The following is a 25,568-nucleotide window of genomic DNA, read 5'->3' on the forward strand; positions in this document are numbered from 1 at the left end:
TAGGCCATGACGACCATGACTATGAGAAGAAGATAATGATTATCATCATTATAATTATTATCATTGTTGTTGTCATTATTTGCATGCATTGTTTGTTCCGCTCTTATCCTAAATTGTCCTGTTCTTTTGTTCGTTTAGTAATTAAAATTAAGCCAAGTAAGAAATTTAATTAATTTAATTAAATTGAATATAAGCAGCTTCACCGTCATTACAGACAGACTCTATATGAGTTTAAAAAAATCAATAGAGTGTAAGAGGAAAGTGAATAATGTTTTATTAACCTTAGTGTTAATGTTAAACATATTGGTAAAAACTTTCACCAGCTCATCGTTTCACCTTGAAGTGTAACATCCGTTTCAAACGAGTAGAAACAAGAATGACTAATTTGACATCTTTATCCCGTATATCTTTTTTTTGACAGATGCTGAGGCTTCCAGTAAGACTGTAATTACACAGACTGTAATTACCGGCAGATGATTCCTTTTAAAAATATATTGGAAAAGACTCCGTTTTCCATCTGATTACATTCCTGCGGCTAAAAGTACAAGCTTGTATTGTCAGGATTAGACCTGCAGTGAGATGCTCCTGACAGGGAAAGTTCATCCAAGCGCTCAGCTTAGAAAAACAACCCTTCTTATGACCTATTATGTTTCTAATGAGATATTTTATGGGAAAGTTTTTAACCTGTCACTGCTCAATGGGGAAAAACGACTCCATTCATCTATGTTAACTCTTTAGGGTTTGCAGGTCTTTTATTTTGATTTGGCAGGTGATTAAAAATGCAATAATTAAGTTTAAAAAAGCCAAAATGCGTAATGAAACATGTACTATTATTCTAAATGTAAACTCATCCACTTCAATTAAAAACTCAAAAGCTGCAGAAATTGTCAGTAAACAACGATGGGAAGAAAAGAGGAATCTATAGTTACTGCCCGTTTGCAATAAACACACCAAGAACAGGTACAAATGCAAGTTTATTCATGGGAAATCAGTTTGAAATGTGACATGAAGTTTGGATTAAAGGCAAGCTGTTTTCACACATGAACTTTGGAAAATATATACATATGTAAGCTCAGTGTGCTTAACACAGAAGATAAAAAAAAACATAAAAACACGCTTAGTTATTGAGTGCAGGCCTGTGTGAACAAAGAGATTTGGAGTTTGTTTTTGAACGCAGATATAACTGATCTTAGGTGAGCAGCCAGCTTGTTCCAAAGAACAGGAGCACAGTAATTGAGTGCGCCCTCATCATACACCTTTGTGAATCAAATCCAGGTAAGAGATCTTTGCCTGATTGCTAGACAGGTGTGACTGGCTTATGAATCAGGACAAATGATTCTTATTGATAAACACAAGTGTGGGGAATCATCTGGAGAATCAGAATGATTTTAAATGGAAGGGTTTGTGCTTGTTATCTGTATGTTGCCACATCTCTTTGTAAGGAAGAAAATTGTTTATCTCAATGCCAGTCATGGAGGAGCCATGAAGGTGTTGTAAGGAAAGCAAAAAAAGCTGATGAATTTGACAACTAAGGAAAATAAAACAACAGTTATGTGAGGAGGAAATCAGAAAACCCACACCTTTCCAAAATGTCTACTTGAGAATGATGATGGTTTAAAAAAAATTAAACTTGATTAGTAAAATGTTTATCCCTGAAACAGTTTGTAGCTGCCGGCATTTACTTTTGTGGTACTATCCGCCAGCCTAGAGCTATAAATAAAATACTGGGACTTTTTCCCCTCACTCTTTGTTTCTGGGGCAAACATAACCACTTCTTTGGACCTTCCTTCACATCCATTCAGATAGTTTTAGCAATCTCCCTGCAACAATTTGCTGAAGTTTGGGAGCCCTTACATTGGTGCTATCATCATTATTTCTTGTATTGACACAATGTTATTCTTTCGCTGATAAATTCAAAAAATTTCGTAAAAAAGTAGCCAGAAAGGCATGGGAGGAATCGCACTGAACTGGACAATCTCAATAGTTGTGAGCTGCATCAGCCTGATGTGTAGTTACATTTCTGGGAAGATGCACATCCAGTTATGACACAGGTTAGGCTATAGATTTTGATGGGTCTGCGGTTACAGTGTAGCTGCTGAAGCATAAACCCCCAGTCCCCTCCTCCAGCTCTTCAGGAGGGCTACCAAGGTGTTCGCAAGTCTCCTCCCTGAAACCCTTCACCTAAAAGGTGTCCATGGGTACTATTCTTTCTACGACCATTTCTTTTTGGTTGGTGTTGTAAAGTTAGAGAAGGAAGGCTGAGATGGTTTGGGCATGTACAGAGGAGAGACAGTGGATATATTGGACAAAGGATGTTAAATATGTAGAGCTGCCAAGCAGCAGGAGAAGAAGAAAAGCATAGAGGAGGTTTATGGATGCAGGGAAGGAGGAGGACAGTGTTGGTGTGACACATGATGTCACATGATGGAAGCAAACGATCACATGATGACGAGCAACATAAAATTAAAATTTTGTGAATGAGGTCATTTGTCTAAAGCTGTCCTTTTTCACAGGTGACAGGAAGTACACAACTTTAGATGTGCTCTTAATTCTGGAAATACTTTGTGTTTAGTGGTCACCACTTGCTGTAATTCAGTGACTTATTTTAAGTATAATTCTACCATGGCTTCAACTGCACATCATATGCACTTTGTACTAGGAAGTTGGCAGGATAGAGACTGTTTAATGTCTGATCCCACCACATCAGACATTTCTCCCATGCATCTCTGTCTGTCTAGGAAAGTTCAAGCACATGCATGAAAACAGCTGTCGTCAACAGATTTTAACCACTTGTAGAATTGCTGCCATTAATCTCTGCCTCTACTGCTCTACATTAAATTTACTGCCTTGGGTAATAGTATAAATCATGATAAGGATCAACTTATAATGTAAAATATGTAGAAAACAAACACGCTGTCGTGGTCTCTTCCCTTCCCTTGCACTAAAGCTGATGTTAAGTGGGCTATTGTGTGACAACAGTTAAACAGTCCTTCTGCATTTGTCAAGAGAAAAGGCTTTTGTTGTTTCCGTTGATTATAGTGATTTTCATTAATTACATATCACTGTCAGTACTGAAAAAAGGACTGTGGTGGCTTTTGGTGTTCTCACGTGGACTCCTGAGCAAACCACCGCTGCACTTCAGCTTTGTTTTCTGTCACCCACTTCATGTTAGCCGTTGTTTTCTCTATGGCCTGCTCTAGGGCCATGGTGGCAGAACCAAAGCCAACACTGAGGTTTTCTTCTTTGAATCTTTTAAGCTGGAGAGAAGAGCAAATACAAACAGACAAAATCAGAAATTTAGCAATCGTTGTATTTATTTTCTCCCAAATGCCCAAAGGGAAATTCTGTGTTTTTCTGTGTGGTTGAGGTTTTGTTGGCTCCATACCTCCTGTAACTCATACTCTGTAGAGAATCTCTGTGTGATTCCACTGACAAGATTAGAGAAGGAAAATGATCCTTTTCCATATCTAAAAAAAGAAAAGGGGAAAAAAAAAGCTGTAGTTCAGCAGAAGGAATTAGTAATAGGTAGGTAGTCATGCTTGAAAACTCAAACTGGGCAAGTAAGTGAAAAAAAAAGAAAAAAACCCAGCAGGATTTGCACCTAAAGAAATGTGATTACTTCTTAAATCCTGCTGTTAAATTCAGCTTTTAAAATTCTTTTCTGTCTTTAACAATTAGCTTGTGAGTACTGACTATTTAGAAACAAAAGGATAGAGCTCTCACTGTTGGAAGATGTAACTCCATCTAGCATTGATGAAGTTCCATGCTAGCGGCATCCCCACAACATTTCGGGCAATATTCTGGATGGTAGAGGTGGCGTCTTGCTTACGGATCTTAGTTGGGTCTAGTGTGTACTCCAGATACCTGAGTCAACGATATACCCACATACAACGATTATTTCCGAGGGAAAATGGAAAATATCTGATATCATTCAAAGTTGTGACTGCACAATGCCTGCTATAGATATTGCTCAGTTTAGTGCTGCATAAATAAAACTGAATTAAACTATAAGGGAGGGAATCAACAACCAGAGACCAGGAGATAAAGTAGCATTAATGGTATATGGGAACTATTTTCTATTGTGACCACATTAATATTTAACAAAATTATAGCACATTTATAGGCAATAACACACAGCTTAATATCTTGGAGGTGTGGGGGGGCTGCTAAAGGCTTTCTTTAATTTGCATGGCCACCCTCATTATTTGGAAAGGGGTCCTTAGGGAGTGTAACCCACTCGCTTACTGATCGAACTGACAAACTGATTAAAAATGAATTACCGTGCATTTGTTGATGAGTTTATGGGACTGCATAAAAACAAACTCATCCCAGACAAGATAAAAACACCCTTGGTGGCCAGCATCCACAAGCAGGATTTATTTGTTTGTGAGGATATAATTAAAATAGTACTGTTTAGATAGCACCATGATGGGTGGTAAATAGAGTACAAGCCAATTGGGAAAGCTCAGTTCGACACACTTGTTTTTCTGCTATGATGAGAATCTCTTCACCACCAGTTCACAGTGTTACATTTACTGTTTTTAATGGTTCTATCATTAAGATGTAATTGCTATAATTGCTCTTATGCTGCAAAGCAGGTTCTCTTTCTCTGTGTTCAGTTGTGAGTTTTATTCTGAATAAACAATCAGTTTAGCTTCTTTGAAAAGCATTTACATTGCTAATACATTACTATACTTCCACAACACACCTGTTCAAAAGCCAAGGTATTTTGCTGCAGGCCAGTGCAGACCTGAGCCTGGACGCTTCAGATGCCAGAGTAGCATTCTTGAACATGTTCCAGGCAAAGTCCCACTCTGCCACACCACCAAAGGCTATGGCGTAGCAATAAACTGTGCTTTTCAAGTTGGGATGGATCCTGGTGAACATAAAGATTATGCAATGAATTTCAAATGAATCCTAGAACACTGGCTCTCTCCTCTCCCTCTCTCTGAATGCACACACACAGACATACTTGGCATATAGGTCACTAGCTGTTTAACAGTTTTGTAAACAGTTCAGCAGTCACATTTAAGAGGTCTGAATTATGGCAGATTATAAGAAATATTCATTCTCACACTGTTCTAAATTCCTTACTGCTCTTGCAGTGGCCAGGGCAAGAGTCTTTGGACAATTGCAAATTGTCAGTGTCTGACAAAGTGTGGCATGTCTGAGGTCAGCATGGGAATGACATATCTACTTGCATGTCATGATCTGCTGGATTTGTAACTATGAAGATGCATTCATTTAAATTTATTTATTTATTTTATTTAGAAAGAGGGGCAATACATATTAATGAACATTTTAACAAATGTAAATATGCCAGATTATAGCCTTGGGCTAATTTCCATCTGCAGAACCTCTGGCAGGTTGGTGTTAAACACAAGTTAGTAAAAAACATACAGAGACAGTATTTACAGGTCATGTGACAAGGACAAAAACAGTGATCACATTATACTAGAACAAACAATGACAAGAAGAGTGGACACAGAGGACAATATAGATAATAATAACGGAAGCATAAATTTTATTGCACAAGACCCAGTATTGCACAGGCCCTTACTGTCCTGATATTGAACTGACCCATTACACTAATGGGTCAGTGCATTTGACCCATTACACTAATTACAGGTCTTGTTTCTAAAATCTGTGGTGTCAATCTCAATTTCATGTTGCTGGTTATGAGCTGCATCATAACCGCCTAACCCTAAAAACACCTGCTACTGCCAAGATTTGCCAAGACTGAGTAGTAAAAGACAGATATAAAAGCCTTAAACGTGTATGAGAACTTTCATGGGCTCAAAAGAACAGATTGAAACTATTTTGTACTCACGGGTTGCGACTTGGATTTTTCATCCACTCTCTGTACCAGCTTTTTATAAGCTCCCTACAGCCTTCCACTCCCGCACTGCAGGCTATCCCAATAGCATTTATCTGATTATACCTGAGAAGATTTTTTTTACAGAGACAAACAATATATACAAAATCTTAGCTTTTTGATTTCATATCAAAAATCTGTGTTTAAAAGAGCCCTTACTGGTCGGTGTGTCCTGTAGGTACTCTTGTCCAGTTAGATGTAATTGTCTTGAAATGCTCAAATAGAGGTTGTATTTGTTTCTTAAGGTATGCCTAAAATAAGAGTTAGAGTTAGTTTTTTTTCCTGTCAGTTGACTCTTTTATTTTAAACACTCACAATAGGCAAGAATAATAATTAGCATGTAAACTAAAGTAGGGCTAACCTGCAAAACTCCGTAGACTTCATTGCGGTCAAACATGAGAATATAGTAGTTGAGGTTTCTCAAAGCTGACTCCCAGGGGATGTAGTCTCGCTCTTTTGACAGGTATTTGGTAGTTCTCAGAGCCAGTGTGGTGCTGATTATTTTGGCTCTGGGGGAAAAAGAAAAGGATGCTTTTTCACACATAACTGTTTAATACTTTAACTTAAGATTTTTCTTTTTCCTTTACCTTGCTAAATTGAATGCATCATCGATAATTTGTGCCCTGTTGATGATTGATACAGCCTGAAAGAAAGAAAAAAGTCACATGCAAAGTGTATAAGACAAAACAATTTAACATTTAAAATTATGAAATGTAATACACTGAAAATGCAATATGAAAAATGACATTGAACAAAGCCAACATATTTCTGTCTGTTAAAGCTCTGAAACCTTGGGCTTTATCAGATCAGCTGGAAGGACTCTCTGTTCTCATGTGTTTGTTTGTTTTGCACTCCAGCAGTTGAAAAGGCATTCACAAAGGTTGCCTGGTAGCCAAAAGTGAGATTGTTGACTTGACTGCTTGGTTTTTTAAATTCCTTTGCCACTGAAGGGTAGCCTGGATGACTTAGATTGTGACTAATTGTGATTTTACACGCTTGGGTACCGACCTAAAAAGTACTATGAACTCATTGTCATGTTAAAGAAATCAATTTGAGATGATCTCAGCTTTGTAAATTGGCGTCTTATACTGCTGAAAGCAGCCATGAGGAGATGGATGGACATTGTCAGCAGCAATACTCAGGTAAGCTGTGGCATTTAAATAACACTTGGTTGCTTCTAATGGGCCCAAAATGTGCCAAGAAAATATCCCTCACACCACCACCAGCTTATACCACCAGCACCAGTCTGAACTGTTAATCCAAAGCAGCATGATCCATGCTTTCATGCTGTTCATCACAAATTCTGACCCTACCATTTGAATACTGTAGCAGAAATTAAGACTCAGATCAAGAAACATTTTTGTCCAATTTTGGTGCAAATAGTAGCCTTGGTTTCCTGTTCATAATTGATGGTAGAGGTACCAAGTTTGGCCTTCTGCTTCTTTAGCCCATCTGCTTCAAGGTTCAATGTGTTTTGTGTGTATTCAGAAATGCTCTTCTGTTACTTTTCAATCTCAAAGCAGCCTGGACATCACCCTCTAGCATCAGCAAGGCATTTTCACCCAGAGAACTACTGCTCACTGAATGTTTTCTCTTTCTGACCATTCTCTGTAAATCATAGAGACAGATGTGTGGGAAAATCCCAGTAGATCACCAGTTTCTGAAACACTTAGACCAGCCCATCTGACACTAACAAGCATGCCTGTGGCGGGGGCGTGGTCTTTGGCCTGCTGCAGAGGAGGGGAGCTCACGGGACGGCGCTGAGGCGGGAAGGAGCAGGTGCCCGGAACTGACTTGATGAGGAGAGACTTTTCTTATGTCTTGCAGTGAGAAGGAGTGAGAGGGACAACGGGAGTGACGGAGTGGCTGCGTCCGGGGCAAGAGCCAGAAACCGCAGGGAAAATCACAACTGTAAATAAAGCACTGTTGAACTCTCAAACGCGGAAGTGCCCATCTGTGGGTCGTGTGTCACAATGACTTTCTCAAAATCCCTTAAATCACTGAGATTTAGATGCTCAGTTCTATTTCCACCATGCCTAAATGCAAAGAGTTGCTCCCATGTGGCTGTGGATCTGATAGTTGCATTAATGTGCAGAACGTGTGTACTCAACAAAGTGGTCAGTGAGTGTAGTCTCAGAGCTCAAATAACTGACAGAAAAAGCAGCAAATATCAACATTTGACAGCTAATACGTTTCTGAAATGTAACAAATTCAGCTCTTGTCTCGTCTTCCACAACAAACTTTGATCGGTGCACTCAAAGAAAAAAATTTAGTCAAAACCCAAGAGTTACACATACTGAAAGCAGTTCAAATTGTCTACAGCTCAGTGTGTAAATTTGGCAAAAATGCATAGATTGCACCAAATATCTTTTTTCTGCTAAGACTTTTAACTTGGAGTTTTTGTGCAGTTATTGTGTTTTTAAGATTCTTTGCCTAGTCTGGTGTTGTCTGCCTTAAGCCATTTAAACACATGAACCTCAGTCAAATTCATGAGACATGTTTTTAGATATTTTCCAAATTATCCTTTACATTCATACTACTGATAATACTGTGTTTGCTTCAGGCAAAGGAGTCTGGAGAGCCTTAACAGGAGGCAGCACACATGATTCTCACTTGATACTGTTAAATACACAATTGTTGTGCTATTTTCATATCAGTGCAATAAGATGGCACACAGAACAGAACAACAGGGGCAGGTTGAAGACCGGCTAATACTGGTTCAAGAGTACCCAGACCTTTATCAGGTGGTATCTGTAAAAGTTCAGGGCTGCAGTGCTATTGTCAGGAAAGTGTAAGATACAGCTAAAAGTATAATAACCAGTCACAGCAGAAAGTCTTTGTCGCTGACCCAATCCAGCACAAACCGACCTTAAACATAGGCAACAGAAACTAGGGGAAATTCATAGATATAGTTGGAGTAAATTTAACTTTTTATCTTATTTTGTTTTATTATTTTAGTTTAGTTTTATTTTTATGCATCTATTCCATCCAGTTTTGGTTATTTGAATAGCCGTTGTACAGTCTTTAGTTGTCATACCATATAAATGTGGACATAAAGCACAAACAGGAAAACACTTGTGACTCACCTGGTGGTTGGTGTTGAGCACGGAAAGGAGACGGTCCCAGTTATCAGGATCGTAGTTCACCCTGAAGTATCCAGATACATTTGTGTTTGCGAGTACCCAGTCCTGTCCTGACACTCTCATCGGAATATGAGTGTCTAGTTAAACAAAAGAAAAGAATGACACACAGCAGATTTGATTAATTTAATGAGCTGTGGTTAAACCAACTAATCTAGTAGGAAATGTCTTGTTTTTTAGTCTGTGTGCAGAACTAATACAGCACCATGATATGAGTGTACCTGTTTTTTGAAGGAGCCAGTATTGTGGCTGCTGCACACCCATCTTCATCCATTTGATAGGGACATACCAGGTGTAACTAGACAGAAAAGACATAATGGGAAAAGAAGATAGATAATTTATTGTTTGTCATTTCCATATTACGATTTCACTGCTAGTGGGTACACTGGATTAATACAACAGATTCTTATTGGCTGCTGTCTGAAAAAAAAAAATCAGCTTAGGTAGAAGCAACACAAACAAATCAGAGTCACATCTCATGTCAGCAACACACGACATCAGCCCCTTCAATGTGAATGAGAACCAGGAGCCTAAAGCACATATGTGTAAGTGCAGCCCCTTCATTTCTCATCTGAGTGAAACTTGCAGCACAAGGTTAAACAGTTTCCTACTTGAACTGAGAGGGTCTGTCCACTGTAGAGTCTGGATCCAACAGGAAGTGTTTCTGTGTGACACTTCCTGTCCGGGTGTCAACACTGACGACTGGGTAGCCCATCTGGAGAGTCCAGCGGTTCATGATATTTTCCACAGAGTGTGGAATATGTATTCCTGGTGCATTTTCAACTGCCTGACAACACACACACACACACACACACACACACACACACACACACACACACACACACACAGAAATTTAAGATAATTGCACACACACACACACACACACACACACAGAAATTTAAGATAATTGCACACACACACACACACACACACACACACACACACACACACACACACACACACACACACAGAAATTTAAGATAATTGCACACACACACACACACACACACACACACACACACACACACACACAGAAATTTAAGATAATTGCACACACACACACACACACACACACACACACACACACACACACACACACACACAGAAATTTAAGATAATTGCACACACACACACACACACACACACACACACACACACACACACACACACACACAGAAATTTAAGATAATTGCACACACACACACACACACACACACACACACACCCAAAAAACACAATACCAGTGAAGTCATGCAGGTTAACCAACCTGTTGGAGATGATCCCACAGGTCTGTATATACAGTGTTACCAAAAGCGAATGTGTTCAGGTAAGACTGAAGACACAAAACGGAGATGAGGATCATATGATGCAATCACGAGGAAAGGAAAATAGTGTGAATTTACCAGGAAACATTTTTTGGCATAAATAACCACAGACACAGCATCATTAATTCCTAGTCTGCTGACAGTCGCACACACATTACGGCAGCAGAGATGAAGTGATAATATACTCACACTGAGTCCTCTAGCAAACACAGGCTCGGTGAGAAACTCTGACAGCATCCTTAGCACTGCTGCACCCTTGGAAAAACAAACCGCCAGAATTTGGTGAGCTTGAATTTCTCATAACGGAAAGGGATTTTCCACAAATCCCAAAGCAAACATTAAAACGAGTTGCCGTCCTGATGGTGTGATATGAATCACACGGACGCAGGAAGACTGAGTGAATTGGGAAAACTGAGCGTTTTACTGCAAATTAGCTAAATAAAAGTAATATAATTTAATAAACATGAGAGTTTAAAATCAAAAGGGCTTCAAATCTGGCTATATTGTCCGCAAATGTGGGTGAAATTGTAGAATATATACTTAATTTCTGTGAATCAACTTGCATAAAATGTTGTGTAAAATTATCGGAGGAGCAGACCTTGCTGTAAGAGATCGTGTTGAACATTTCACTGATCTGAGCGGGCTCATTGACTTCCTCTTCTCCACGTGACAGTGGGTGAGAGAAGGCCAAGGCATCCACAGCAAACACCTTCTGAACATCATAAAGGACGATGTGATCTTTCTGCAGCCAAGCAGAGAAAGAGAACCAGGGTAGGTTTTATAAGCCAACAACATCTGTGAAAAGTTACCAATCTGTGACACAAAAGTGTACATCTGTTAAGAACTGTATCGAACTTTGCTGTCTGTGGAGATGCAAGCATGTCTCTTACAATGTTCCAGGTGGGCTCGGCGTAGTCGACTCCGAGGTACTCAACATATGATGCAAACCCCTCGTTTAACCACAAGTCATTCCACCATCGCAGAGTTACCAGATTTCCAAACCACTAAATAAACACATGAGGAGTAAACAGATGAGCATTTCTGCCATGACCAGGGAATTAACGTTTCCATGAACCTAGACTTTGGCCAACATTAGCACTATCAGTCACATCCAAGCAACACAATAACCGAATCAGCAGGGGATTAAAACATTTCAAACCACAGGATTTCCCATCTGGTTTTATGTGTCGAGAGCAGGGTGAAATTACTCCACTGTCACGATTTGTCAGCTGCTCTTGCAAAAGGGAGTAACACAAGTAGATTTATTTTTACAGTACTTGATGAGTGAAGGAAGGAGACTTTGCTGCAATCACGTTCATTTCATAATATAATGTTGCTTTAGTTTGTGATGCCTAAAGCTTTGAGAAAAGAGACCGTCTGGGTTAAAAACCAATGCTATACCATGTGTGCGAGTTCGTGGGCAATCACAGTTGAGACCCTCTCTTTGTTTCCAGTGGAGGAAAGGATGGGGTCATAGAGCAGGGCCGTTTCCCTGTATGTGACCAGACCCCAGTTCTCCATTGCTCCAGCGTTGAAGTCGGGCAAAGCGATCTGATCTGTGGAGATGAAGGGTTAAAAAAAACATGCTGTGCTCAGGGAGATCATTGAAATGAAATGATTTAGCAAAATGGTCTACCTGACTTTGAGAGAGGATATGATGTGTTGTAATAATGCTCATAAAACCTCAGGATGGGTCCTGTAACATTGAGAGCATAGCTCCCCTGACCATCATCTATTGCTTTTCTCCGAGCCCAGATTCGAATCTGCAAAGAGTAATTTAAATCTTTGAGTCCAAAAAAAATTGCTCCTTACCATTTCATGCTCGTTTTAACTTTCCAAGATCATATTTGGGAAAATATAAGCTGGGAAATGCTTTTTGGATCCCGGCCTCACTGGGGATTTAAGTGAATATGTAATCCAGGTTTCTTACCAACAAATCGTTTTGGTTTGACTCAATGGGAACAAAGTCGCTGACGATAAATGCCAGTAGATATGTTGACATTTTCCGCGTGGGCTCAAATGTTGTAATTTTGACAGCCACACTGTCAATGACAGCCTCTGAAGCTTCTGTGCAGGCAGAGAAAAATATTAAACACTCTGTTAGCATTAACAGTGTTTAGTTACTTATTTACTTTAATAACTTGGACAAGGTGTTTTTTTATTAGTTACAACCAATGACTGAAGAAACAGTCATTGGCTTTTCTACAGTCACTGGTTTATGAAGCAATCACATTACCTACTACTTACAACATGATATCTATTCTCATTTTGAGCTTGTTTTTCCATTTGCACTGAAAAAAAATAAAAAACTGAAATAGTTTTGTTTATCCAACGAACCCTTTTCCTTGCCATTGGACAGAGCCACAGTGTCTCGTGAGTGAATGATCGTGACAGTAAAGACTGCTTTCATGGCTGGTTCGTCAAAGCAAGGAAAGCTTTTCCTGGCATACGTTGCCTGCATTTGTGAGGTAGCAACAACTCTGCAAAACATTGGAAATAAAAAACATTAATGGAAAACATTCACCAACAATCCAAAAGCCTTCAAAAACTGACCGAGAGAAACATTAAGCAAATAATACTGCAGCTTTATCACGGACACTGGCATCTTAAAATTATGCACAATCTCATTTGGTGTTTGCATGTGATTCACTAAATATTAGACACAAATCATCACATATTAAATAAATCAGAACATCGATAACACAGTCATTCATCCAGCTAACAATCATAATTCACAAGTTACTGTATTGTGTGAAGTACAAAAAGAAAGTGATGTCTACATTTGATTGATTGGCTGTATGGCACAAAGTGATGAAAACTGCAATCTACTGAGAACGACAAATATGACTTTCACATACAGTTTGGGTAAAGACTCATTCTGCAGCTTTCACTCAAATCTGACCCGTCCACTGGAAGGAGTAGAAATTCTTGCGATAATGGAAATGTGCATGTTAAATGATAAATATAACCTTAATCTTGACCTTGAAATGTAGCTAGTGAGTAAAACCATAAGCAGAGAACAGGTTCAAAACATAAAGCTAACAGTGGTTACCTGTCTGACAGCTCTGTGATTGCAACCTCCTAACGCTGACATGTTTGCTCTCCAAAAAGAACCCAATATCTCACCAGCAGCATCTGACAGAACAGCAGTATTTGACACCGTGGAATAAGAATGTGTTGACAAGTCTTACTTCTTTACGCCATCCTCAACATATTCACTCCTGTAGAAGCCCTCCAGGTCATCCGCCAGCTCCCCGAGAAATTCTGTGTGAAGTGAATAGGATTTTCCCGCCGATAATCTGCTGCCTAGCTGAATAACCAAAAACTCAGTTTTCTTCACAAGCCAAGAATTCAGTATAGTGGGCACTGGGGCCTCACCCTGGCTGCTCAGTTTAGCGTGGTGCCCAAAGAAGGTAGTGAAGTTGAGTTTTTTGGAGTGGATGATGATGAGGTCTGTTTCTTTCACACATTTAAAAATTACTGTTGAACGTCCAGTGAAGATGTACAAGCCCTCTGCATTGGGCTTCAATCGTGGCCACAGGGTCAGATTGTAAGAGACGGGGATGAGGGAATCTGGAAGTCTGTAGTGGTCCCAGGGTTCCTTTGGAGTGTCAGGGGTGGTGCTGGGTGTAGTTGTACTGGTGCCATCTGATGCTCCATCTCCTACGTTACCTTGATTCTTGGACTTTTCCTTGTCGTAAGCAACAGAAAGAGCTATAATTGTAGCCAGTCCACAGACCGCGAGTACAAGCATCCCGAGGCCCACATTTTTACTTATGTAGTAGACTTTCCCCATGTCTGATCAGAAGGTCAATGCAGGAATCAGAGGGATCTCAGTCTGCTTATGTCAGCACGGCAGAACTCCTCCTTCTCAGTTAATGGGTGAGCTATTTACATGGCACCTGCCGAAAAAAAGAGGAAAAACAAGAAAACCTCAGCCATTTAATCTATAACTTGGCATCTCTATTTTTTGTAATAAACGTCAAGGATGCTTAACAAGCCATGTAGTTTCATAGTTACTGTTTTGAAAGAGTTATGTAACATTAATAAATCATTCCATTTCTGTGATGCATTATAAAACCAGACTTCCAAACTAGTATTATTCCTCATCCTGCAGGCAGCGGGTTTAACACTGAAAAAGACACCAAAGGGTTGAAGGTGTTGTTACTCAGACTTCTTGGCTTTGGTGTTTTGCGCTGGTCTCATGCAAAACAAAAAATGTTTCAGCATCACAAGTCGATCCGAAAAACAACTTTATGTATCACAATGAAAATGATCAGTGGTACTATAACGTTAAAAGAAAAAATCATCTGAGAAAAATTGGGGGTAAATATTGTCACAAAGGCAGCAAGCTGAATAATGAAGCATTAAGCCAGAGCTCATCTTTTGAGTGCCTTTAGCTTTTCTGTGGGTAAATTCAAACTATTCCTGTTCTATTTTCTGAGTCTTTTCCGTTTTCCCACACTATCAAAACATCAGTGCTATTCGATCATCAAGCTGAAGAAAACAGGACGGGAGGAAAAGGGAGGAACTGTCTGCTGTAATTGATGGTTGGGGTCAATCTCTGTCAACCGCTGAAGATAAAACAAATGAAGCCCGTGTGCAAGTGGAAAAAAAACTGCAGTTCTTGTGGGTATCACTTGAAGCTGAATAATTAAACTGGACCTTTTCACTCTGTTGTTAATGGATTACCTGACAGATATCATCATTTGCTGCAAGTTAAAGACCACCTAAGAAATTTTTGCTTCAGTTTGAATAAAATTCTAGTGTTTAATGAGCTCATAGTACTTATTAGACCAATATCTGTCTGTGTCACAGACCCGGTTCCGGGGACTCGGGGTCCGTGAACAGTGTGGACCATTATTATTGTTATTGTCGTTGTTGTTATTGTATTGGATGTATGTTTGCTGCCCTGCGCTCTTGTGTTCCATGCTGGTGTGTGTACGTGTGGGTGTCTGCGGGTGTGGCTGAAGAATGAAGGACAGCCACCTGCAGACCTGATGGGCGTGGCCCTGCCGACTGCTGGTCACGCCTAGGTTCCCACACACCTGCTTCTGATCAGGCTCGTCGGGGGAGCTACTTAAACTAGCATCCCCAGGCTTCTACCTTTCTACCTATAAAACCCGCCACCAGCCAAATGGCTGGTAGGCTTTTAGCTAAGCTTTAGCTTCAGGCAAGTGGAAGCTAAATTGGCTAGTCATTCATATGTAAATTGGGTTGTTACCTGGGAATTCTGGAGGGAGGGGAGTGGGGGTGTGTGGATGAGGGGGTGGGGGAGCTGCTAAAAGCGGTGAGCTTCCTTTTGTGTTTCATCTTGATGCATTCTCAATCATCCAGGGAAACAAATCTCCAAAAGTCACCAACTTGGAGTGTTTCAGTTTGCCATCTTAGGGAGAAATCAACACACATGGGTGTATGTCCTTTGTTGCTGAGATTTATTGATAAAAACAGTACAAAAAAATCAACCATTTGTACACATTTTTACAAATAATTATAAAAAGTGAGTGAGTACATTTCAACATTTTCAGCAATCACTCACAATCCTGGCACTGCCATGGTATCTGTAGTCTGCATTTACCTTGGCTTGGCTTCCTGAGGCCTGGCTTGGGCCTCAGGAAGGCTTGGCTTCCTTTTGGTAGTGGAGCATTGATCAGTCGTCCATTGTGGCATCAATGTGATCACACCTTGTTTTGTTGTAAAGGGTGGCAGGGCTTGGCTTCCTTTTGGTAGTGGAGCATTGATCAGTCGTCCATTGTGGCATCAATGTGATCACATCTTCCCATATCTTGGCAAGGACCCCAGTCGTCCCACTGGGGAGAGACTTTCTGAAAATGTAGTAATGAGGCTGATGGAACCATTCCTAGACAAGGGCAGAAATGTTACCACGGACAATTTTTTCACATCGCTTTCACTTGCGCAAAAACTTCTTAGACGGAAAACCACCATCCTCGGCACAGTCAACAAGATTCGCAGGGAAATTCCTCAATCCACTAGACAGACAGATCGCAATGAATTCACCACTCAGGTATGTTGCAGGTCTTTTGTGGTTCTATGTTTATGTGTTTCATTGTGTGTAAAAGTGCTATGGAAATAACAATTTATCTTATTTCTTAGGTGTTTTCAACCTCTGCTGCCACGCTGACGGCGTATGCGGCCAAACGGAAGAAGACAGTCTATATTCTTAGCAGCATGCACGGCGTGGTTCAGACTGATAACACTACCAAAAGGAAGCCAAACACTGTCACCCTTTACAACAAAACAAAGTGTGGCGTGGATGTGATGGACCAGATGGTTCGGGAGTACACTGTCCGCAGAGGAACACGGCGCTGGCCAGTTGCCGTGTTTTATAACATGATTGACATGGCAGCACTGAATGCACATGTGCTGTATCAAGCATGCTCCGGGACGAAGGAAAGACGGGTGGACTTCCTGGTGGAGCTTGCAAGGGAGTTAGCTCACTCTCATGTAGCTGCGAAGAAGGCAAGAAAAGAACAGTTGCCTTTGACACAACCCTCCACACCGAGCCCTGGAAAAAGAGCCATGTGTCAGGTCAAACACAATTGCAAGAACAATCATGCCACTGTGCGATGTGTTCACTGCAACAGATACACATGTGGTAAATGCAGACTACAGATACCATGGCAGTGCCAGGATTGTGAGTGATTGCTGAAAATGTTGAAATGTACTCACTCACTTTTTATAATTATTTGTAAAAATGTGTACAAATGGTTGATTTTTTGTACTGTTTTTATCAATAAATCTCAGCAACAAAGGACATACACCCATGTGTGTTGATTTCTCCCTAAGATGGCAAACTGAAACACTCCAAGTTGGTGACTTTTGGAGATTTGTTTCCCTGGATGATTGAGAATGCATCAAGATGAAACACAAAAGGAAGCTCACCGCTTTTAGCAGCTCCCCCACCCCCTCATCCACACACCCCCACTCCCCTCCCTCCAGAATTCCCAGGTAACAACCCAATTTACATATGAATGACTAGCCAATTTAGCTTCCACTTGCCTGAAGCTAAAGCTTAGCTAAAAGCCTACCAGCCATTTGGCTGCTCTCCGGGTTTTAAAGGTAGAAAAGCCAAATGGCTGGGCTCTGGGGCTTCCTAGTTAACAGAGCGATGGAGCGTCCTCCGGCGCAGGATCGTTGAGTTAGATTCCATGTCAGTGTTTGAAGTGCTATTCAGTGTATGCCTGCTGGAGTTGGTGCCATAACGGCTGTGTCTATCGTTTTTCCCCAGGAGGACAGCGGAACACAGGACTGCAAGACACACGGGGTGTGTGAAGGCACAGGGCAGAGAGCACGAGATACCAGCACTTATTGGAGGACACGTCACGGGAGTCGAGGGAGCACTTTGGAGATTTATTGTGTGGTGTACTTTTACTTCACTGTAAATAAACCCACTGCTCATTCCACTAGTCCAGCGTTTGGGTCCTTTCTCCAACATTCCCCACGGTATGCCACCCAGACCGTGACAGTCTGTGCCTCACACCCATACAGTTTATAAATGCAGCTTGCTAAATTTATATGATAACACCACTCTTTCATCAATACAAGGTAAGTTCTGGCTACAAAACGTGGCAGTGGCCAAAAAGATAACAATATATGTTCAAAAAGCAAAAATTAGACCAGTGGGTAATATCACCATGGCTGCATCCAGCTTTTAACCTGTCTACTGTCTATGGTCAGAAAATGGAAAGCTAATCCAGTCAAGGACCAACCCTAGAAAAGCCCACAAATCCAACTTCTACCTGAATCCAGGTAGTACCCGATTGGGGTTCTTCTGTCGTTCCAAATTTCAGACATTACCCAAAATTGACCTTTTTGTTTTTGTAACCAAAATTGCAGTCATGTATTCCTAAAACTCTAACAGTGATTATTTTAAATGAGTCAGAGATAATGAGAAGAAGTTCTTGTTATTTTTAAAACTTCACCTACAGACAACGAGACGTGTAGCTCCTGTATTCCTTCTTGTTAACTCCTGTTTGGTTAGGAAGTAGCAGCATGCATCCAGCTTCAACTCTGAATTCTTTCTAATTTTACCAAAAGACGCTGCTGAAATCAAAAGTGTCATCCCAGTTCTTGTTACTCCTTTTGACACGACAAAGAACACTCATTAGCTGCCAATTCGGTTCAGCTTGTGCGTTAGATTACCTTCCAGCTACGTCTCTTCCTTGCCTCATCAGTATCATAAAGCACTCTGCATGCAGACCAGTGCATCCTATCTCCCTACATTATTTGCATCAAATGGTTCAACTCTTCACTCTGAATTCTCTGTATTTTTAGCAGGCAACCAGCAGGTTTTCCTGCACTACCTGCAAAAGTTACAGTCATTTAGCCTCTTTGTAAACAAGAATGCCTTTCCAATGAGTTGTTTTCACCATATGTCATTTATTCATATCATCCTGTCTTTCAGGCCTATAATCACACAAACCTACTCCTTCTCAACACCACCTTAACTTTAGCTCAGGAAGTTGCAGCTCACTGTCCACATTCTTGCTTTTCTTCACCACAAATCCACAGAATCCTGTCTCATCACCATGACCTTTTGTGACGTTTTTACTGAAAAAGGAATTTTTCTCTGTCACAACCTCTGTGAATATTATCATATGTTTCCAAAGACTGTAATCTTGCCTTATAGTCATCTAAATTCTAAAGCATTTTGGTAAATATGCTTGTTCACTTTCTTTTCAAGAGGTAAAGAAACTGACAGAATACTCATGTGTGTACAGTAAACATGAAATTGGGCCAGTGGCCAGTTAGCAAACAAGGAAACATTTTTTCACGGACAAGAGTCACAAGATGCTTTACAGAAAACAGTCTAAGACAATACAAAGAGGACAGAAGAGAAAAAGATAACGAACACAAACTGTACAGTGCAAAAAGTGACATTTACCCTTATATGAAGCAAGAACTGCACAATAATTAAAACAGGGTTAAAAGAAGACCCAAAATTATGCTACACAAAACCTCAGCTGGCACAAAATATGTTGCTAAAATGCTAAAGTAAGTAGATATATTGTCAGCTCTCAACAGGATCGTGCTAAGTGGCTTCAAAATCTCCGTTACCCCGCATCCTTATGTGGGTGCAGGGAACAAACCTATAGGTATGGCCTGTATTTATATAGCGCTTTACTAGTCCCTAAGGACCCCAAAGCGCTTTACATATCCAGTCATCCACCCATTCACACACACTGGTGATGGCAAGCTACATTGTAGCCACAGCCACCCTGGGGCGCACTGACAGAGGCGAGGCTGCCGGACACTGGCGCCACCGGGCCCTCTGACCACCACCAGTAGGCAACGGGTGAAGTGTCTTGCCCAAGGACACAACGACCGAGAGGTAGGTAGGCCAAGCTTAGCACAAAGACTGGAAGCACAGGAGGAAAAAAAAGAAAGAAACTGTCACGATCTGAGGAGACAGACCGTGCGGTGGTGCGTGTGGTGGACCCAGGTGCGAACACAAGAGAGTAGACCGGAGTAACTTAAACTGAAAGTGAGCCTTTATTATGGCTGAAGACAGGTCTCAAACAAAGCAGAAATACCATGACTAAACTAAACTGGGAAACAGATACTGATAAACTATGAAGACTCGGAAAACCATGACGAAGCCTGGCCATGAGGACATGGAGGGTGGGAAACACAGACTGCATGAAACACAGAGACTAAATACACATGAGGGATGATCAGGGGAAGTGGCCACACATGGGAGCACAGCTGACACACATGAACCTAAAGACAGGACAGGAGAAGTGAAACTAAATACACTGACATTGAATACAGGCTTTCAAAGTAAAACAGGAAACATGGAGATTAGACATGACATGAACTAAACATAACCACGCAGACATGACAGGTAGACGCACGAACCAGGGAGACTGAGTACAGGGGGAGATGACATAAACAACTAAGAAACAAAGGGCTAAACAGCACCCTAGAAATTAACTAGACGAACTAAGCTAAAGCATAAATGAATACAAAAGATACATAAAACTCAACACTGGATCACACGACCCAGGACCATGACAGAAACCATATTAACTGGTACTTGCTGTATATTAAAGAATGCCTCAGGTATTTATTTGAGGTCCTTTTTAATATTGGACTGTCCATTTTGGTTTTAAGCATTCAAATATATATTTCCATGTAGTAGCCTTTCCCACTTCACTTTGTCATTAACTCATTTCCATTTGTGTCATTAATATTTAACAGTAGGAGATCAAACAGCCTTCACCTCTACGCTGGTAGATATGCCGTGACATCATAAAAACACTCTAATGAACCTGTTATCAATAATTTCTCAATATTTACAGCTGATTCTTTCCATGGAAGACTTTGCATCCCGAGTTTTATGGAGTCTTGGCACAACAGTTCATAAAGTGTAACAGGGTAACAGTTATAAATGAAAGTGAATATAAGATTTTTCTATTAATTCTGTCTGCTTCACCCGGTTTTGACTTGAAAATGAAAGAGAGAAATGAAAGAGAGCAATGTAACAATAACACCTCTGTACTATTTAGACATCACAACTGGCAATAGAAGTAATAATACCTTGTTTACCAGTTAAAGAGTGAAGAGATATAGAAAGATACAGAAAAGAGACTATTTTCTTTCAGAATCTTCTCACATTATCGGTATTTTCAGTGAAATTGAGTCTAGTTATATCTGCTAGTGAACAAACAAACAGAATACAACCCGAAGTCAAAGCACTCTGTGTCACTTATGACTTGTACCAAACCAAAACCCTGAACATGTAGTTATTTATTTCATAATGAACGGTCTCACTTTTCCTTCCTGTCTGACAGCATGTCCATGTGACTGCTCATCAGAGTGTCCTGAAACACAGGATCATCATGATGTTGTCACAGCCCTGGGTCGTGTAACCTAGCACTTTGAGTTTTTTTGGTTTTTTAAGTTCATTATTTATTTTTAGTCTTTTTGGTATTAGCACCCAGGTTCCTCAGCTGTACTTCTTCGTTCATTTAGAGTCCCTTGGGTATTCACCCCTGTGTTAAAGTTCCCCTTGTTGTTGAGTGTCTTGCCTGTCAAGTTTTATGTCTGCACGGTTAATGTTGTCATATTCATGTCATGTCTGCGTCTCGCCGTGTTCATTGTTCTGTGCGTCATTATGTTCATTCTAGTCATCTGTTTCCTCATGTGTCTCCACTTCCCCAAATCACCTCATGTGTGCGTATTTAAGTCCTTTTTCTATAACTGTTTGCTGTCAGGACGTCTGCCCATTTTCCTTCATGTTATCTACTCATAGTCACAGTTTTAGTCACAGTCAAAGTCATAGTTCATGTCATACGAACTTGTCTGTTTATCTTCGTGTAGACTTGGTCTTGTTTTTGGTTCAGTTCATGTGTTTGGCCAGAATTGGCCAGAAAGCTTCTTCTTTTGTTGAGAACGCAGCTCCTTCCTTCGGTGTCTGTTTTTGGGTCTGTGCAACAAAACACAGCAGCATACCCCGCCGTGACAGATGTGTTAAATATCTCATGATTTGTTCTGTGTTAAGAAGGCTTTTCATTCTCTATTTATAACAGAGTATTTTATATCTATATATGAGGTTGTTATATAGTTTTTTACATTTATTTATATTATATATATGCATATATTATATGCTTTCAATCGTATCTTTTTTAATAAAGGTAGTTGGTGATTAGCGTTGTCACCTGAGTTTGAATCCACCAGCCAGCTCGGGCCTTTTGTGTGGCATTTTCATGACTTCCCTGTACTTATATGTGTAAACTTTGGCTCCCTCCTGCAGTTCTCTATGTGTCAGCCCTGTGACAGCTGAGATAGGCTGTAGTACACTGCAACGCTAAATTGGATAAGTTTAAAAAGAAATTGATGGCTGAATTGTGTACAGAAAATACCTTGTCTTGGAATCTATCATAATTCTTCACAGGAGGTTTATATTTTAAGTTGAAGGTTAATAGTTTCATTTTTGTATTCGAAGAAATACATCAGTGTTGTGTGTGAAAGTTTTATTTATGACTTGGACTTTGACTTAAATTTGATACCCATTACAGGATGACATCCGAGCCAATTTTATCTGTTTACTTGTTAGAAAAGCTGACCTAGGCCATAATGACTAACTTTCCGATCAGTCATAAAAGCGAGTAATTGATTGGAAATGAGTCATGGTGTTAAGTGTGTATTAAACCATCATTATTTAAGATGCTATTGTTCATTTTGAGCTAACACATTTTAGTCTGAACTTGCCACTCTTTCTGCTTGTGTTATTTAGCTTAGTTTAGTTTGGATGTGAAGTGTTAACAAAGATCAGTTGTATCTTCTTCCAGTTAAGTATACGCAGAGCTGTGTCTTCGGTTTGTTCACAAACATCTAATTAAGAACGACATAACTGATGGTTGATAATAGTCCATGGTCCATTGTAATGATAGCTTGTAACACTCATCAGAAGGTGAGTCCAAAGCCATGATAACATCCACATCATGATGATTCAGCTTCTTTAGAAATGAGATGCTAAAACAATAAAATGTGACAGCTTTTATGTTTATAGACCAAGAGAGGGGAAACAACGATAAACATTTACCCCGCTTACTTCATACATAAATTCATTTGTAGAATAAATTGATTTAAAAGATCAGTGGATTCCTTGAGTATGCAAAGACCCACTGCAGTCAGTGGTATGTGAACTCAACAACCTACAGGTGGAGAACATGAGGAACATACACTGGAATGCAATACTGCGGGCCAGGACAGAGAGTTATTCTTCGAGCTGGCTTAGAAAGCCTGCTCTCAAATGTCTGAGCTTTTCCCACGCAACAAAAATGAACTAAAAGCCTACTGTTTGAAAGATTGACTTATACTTGTAGACTACACACAAAAAAGGAACAGAAGCTCAGGCTGGAAGACACAGCAGCATGTAGAAAGATTATAATTTGGTGATGATTTTTTTTTACAGAACAGTCATTGCCACATAACAATAATGCACTCAAATTATTATTGTCTATATCTCTTTCAAAGCTTATTTCTTGTGTTATTAATGGAATACCTTTTTAGTGGCAGAGAAATGGAGCAGTGCTTCTTAGGCGCCAAAGAAAAGGTGCTGATGGAGAAACAGCAAGCCGCAAGAGCTGAATGTTTCGATGGAAATAACAAGAAGAATTCATAAAATATTATTGCGTCCCCATTACACAGTTTACAACTGTGGCTTTGGAAGACTTAGCGTTTTGTTGAATAAATATTCAATCGAGGGTTTGGGTAGGTCACAGAAATTGTTTTATCCAGCGTGTGGAATTTACAAAGCTTGTTTGGGAGCATGAGTGTGATTATTTACAGTCACTGGGATGTGTTTGTGTGACTATTCATATTTATATTGAGAGTGACATGTGGACTGTTGTGGAGCTGTGAGGATATCAGCACCTTGCTGTTATAAAACTGGATATGACAAAGGTGAATTTTCCAGGAAAAAACGATATGCTCGTACGGTAGCAACTTCTCAGTCCCAACATGTGCTGTTTAATAAGACTTGAAACCATAGATTGGAGTCATAAAAACAACATATTCTCATAGACTTCTAGGTTATCTGATTTAATTTAGCAAACAGTGGAGTTGCCCCCTGCGGGGTATTAGAAAGAATATAGATTTAATGAAATAAAGCTTTTATACATTGTTTGTTTGTTTTTGTTTGTTGTTTTTTATTGGTATTGCTGTCATTACAGCATAAAGCTTCAAAATCGCACAATGTGTTACATTTTAATGACGGAAAAGTTTTATAGCATACAAGGCTCGGCTTCTTTGCTGGTGCTAACTTATAAACAATGTTGAAAAGAAATCTAATTTTCAAACAACAGGTTATAAAGTCTATTCTTTCCCATTTCCGCAGTGGAAGGTAAATCAACTGTCTGCGAAATCAATCAGGGAATGAATTTTAATCATCAGTCTTTCAAATAAATCCCCTTACAGTCACTTTAGACCAATTCAATAAGAAATATGATCCAAACAAATCACGAGAACGTTCCTCTTTGCCAACTGAGAGCCGGAGTGGGAATGTTTATCGTGGGGAGGGCAAAGTCACATATTTTCATGGAGTAATAAAATGACAGTGAAAAAGCAATGTGACAAGGCGCATTTCGCGGTGTGATTTTTAAAAGGCCTCCCGCTTACATTCTCTGTAAGTGCTGTGTATTCTTTTTGAAGAGCCACAGAAGAACGTCTTTTTTCTATCATGTGATTAACCGGAAGACCGAGAAATGCAGGACAGCGCACCTTCTTTTTTGTGTGCTCCATCCGTGTCCTATCACACTTTAACCTTCAACTTTTTTTAACAAGATTTATCATTATCCATCAATAACTTTCGACTTATCTCAGACATTTAAAGGTAAAAATACCTTTTAGCACTCATGCAATCATTCCACCTGTTCGTGAACCTGTGACCGACACAATCAACTCTGTGTTTACTCACTTCCACGCTGAACAGATAAGCTACAGTCAGTTTATGGGGGCTGCAGAGTTTACATCCAGAACAGCCCATGCTGGATGTTAACAGATGACTAATAAATCCACATCACAGCCACTAAAGCCAAACACTGATTTATCTCACAGCTGCTGTACTAAAGTATTTACTTTGCACTCACTGCAAACTGAGTTGCCGTTGCATACTTTGGTTTTTGATATCAAGTAAGAGCAGCGTAACTCAAAGTATCATGGATTTTCTTAAACGGCATCACAAGACTGTACTTCACAGCGGAAAGTCTGCCTTTGATCCATTCAGAGACCATTTGTGAACAATTACACCAACTTCTTGCTGCACAGAAACTCTAAGGGAAAAAGCAGTGCAACAATTTACCAGATGGCTGTAAAACTTGCACAAAGGACAACTAATGTTACTTTTCTTAGAAAAAAAAAGACTGGATCAACAAGACTGGTCTCTTTGGTCATATTTTTACTAAAGATATAGAAAACAGTACCTGCCAAACCTTGTGTAGCTGCATGTCCAGCGCTCGCCCGGAATTAAGTCCACAAAAGACGTTCAAGTTGAGCTGGAATGATCCCAGGCTTAAAGACTTGCAGTCGGCATCTGGGAGAACGGAGGTAGGAGGTGGCGAGAGTTATGACAGGTTTCTCTAGAGATGTAGGGAGGGAACAATCTTCTCTATCCCCCAAAATCCCTAAGTTTAGTGGGAAGGGGGGACTGAAAGAATGCGGCTGTATCAACACTGCATTGTGGTCAAGCAGAAAGAGCTCCGA

The 25,568-nt window shown here is 40.1% G+C and overlaps 1 protein-coding gene across 4 annotated transcripts; it reads right to left on the reverse strand.

Moving 5' to 3' along the window:
• Positions 1–956: 956 nt before the first annotated feature.
• On the reverse strand, positions 957–25,542 carry LOC147338618 (aminopeptidase N-like). 4 transcript variants are annotated; one of them, XM_086312579.1, is made up of 21 exons: positions 25,298–25,542; positions 13,532–14,242; positions 12,678–12,820; positions 12,271–12,407; positions 11,977–12,103; positions 11,742–11,896; positions 11,231–11,344; positions 10,939–11,082; positions 10,530–10,595; positions 10,283–10,348; positions 9,627–9,802; positions 9,237–9,313; positions 8,962–9,095; positions 6,463–6,518; positions 6,237–6,384; positions 6,035–6,126; positions 5,831–5,941; positions 4,709–4,876; positions 3,724–3,864; positions 3,386–3,467; positions 957–3,257 (listed from the first exon to the last, which is right to left on the reverse strand). In XM_086312579.1, the coding sequence occupies exons 2-21, from the start codon at positions 14,134–14,136 to the stop codon at positions 3,105–3,107; spliced, it is 2,895 nt and encodes a 964-aa protein (XP_086168705.1). In that variant the 5' UTR covers positions 14,137–14,242; positions 25,298–25,542; the 3' UTR covers positions 957–3,104. The 4 variants fall into 4 exon arrangements, with proteins under 4 accessions (XP_086168705.1, XP_086168630.1, XP_086168552.1 ...); XM_086312504.1 differs by having other exon boundaries at positions 25,289–25,542; XM_086312426.1 differs by lacking the exon at positions 25,298–25,542 and adding an exon at positions 18,288–18,452.
• Positions 25,543–25,568: the final 26 nt, after the last annotated feature.

Source organism: Aulonocara sp. 'chitande type north' Nkhata Bay, linkage group LG1 (genome assembly GCF_057382095.1).
Source record: "Aulonocara sp. 'chitande type north' Nkhata Bay isolate Kocher_YH1m ecotype deep benthic linkage group LG1, A_spYH_male_GT1.1, whole genome shotgun sequence".
Classification (NCBI taxonomy): Eukaryota; Metazoa; Chordata; class Actinopteri; order Cichliformes; family Cichlidae; genus Aulonocara; species Aulonocara sp. 'chitande type north' Nkhata Bay.

Bases quoted from the DNA above. Each gene is read 5' to 3' on its own strand.
- LOC147338618 (XM_086312579.1), bottom strand. From the start codon at position 14,136: ATGGGGAAAGTCTACTACATAAGTAAAAATGTGGGCCTCGGGATGCTT. The intron at 10,596-10,938 runs GTCTGCTCCTCC...TGTTTTTCCAAG, and splicing joins ACACGATCTCTTACAGCAAG to GGTGCAGCAGTGCTAAGGAT. The intron at 6,127-6,236 runs GTTAGCCCTACT...CTCTTATTTTAG, and splicing joins AAGTCTACGGAGTTTTGCAG to GCATACCTTAAGAAACAAAT.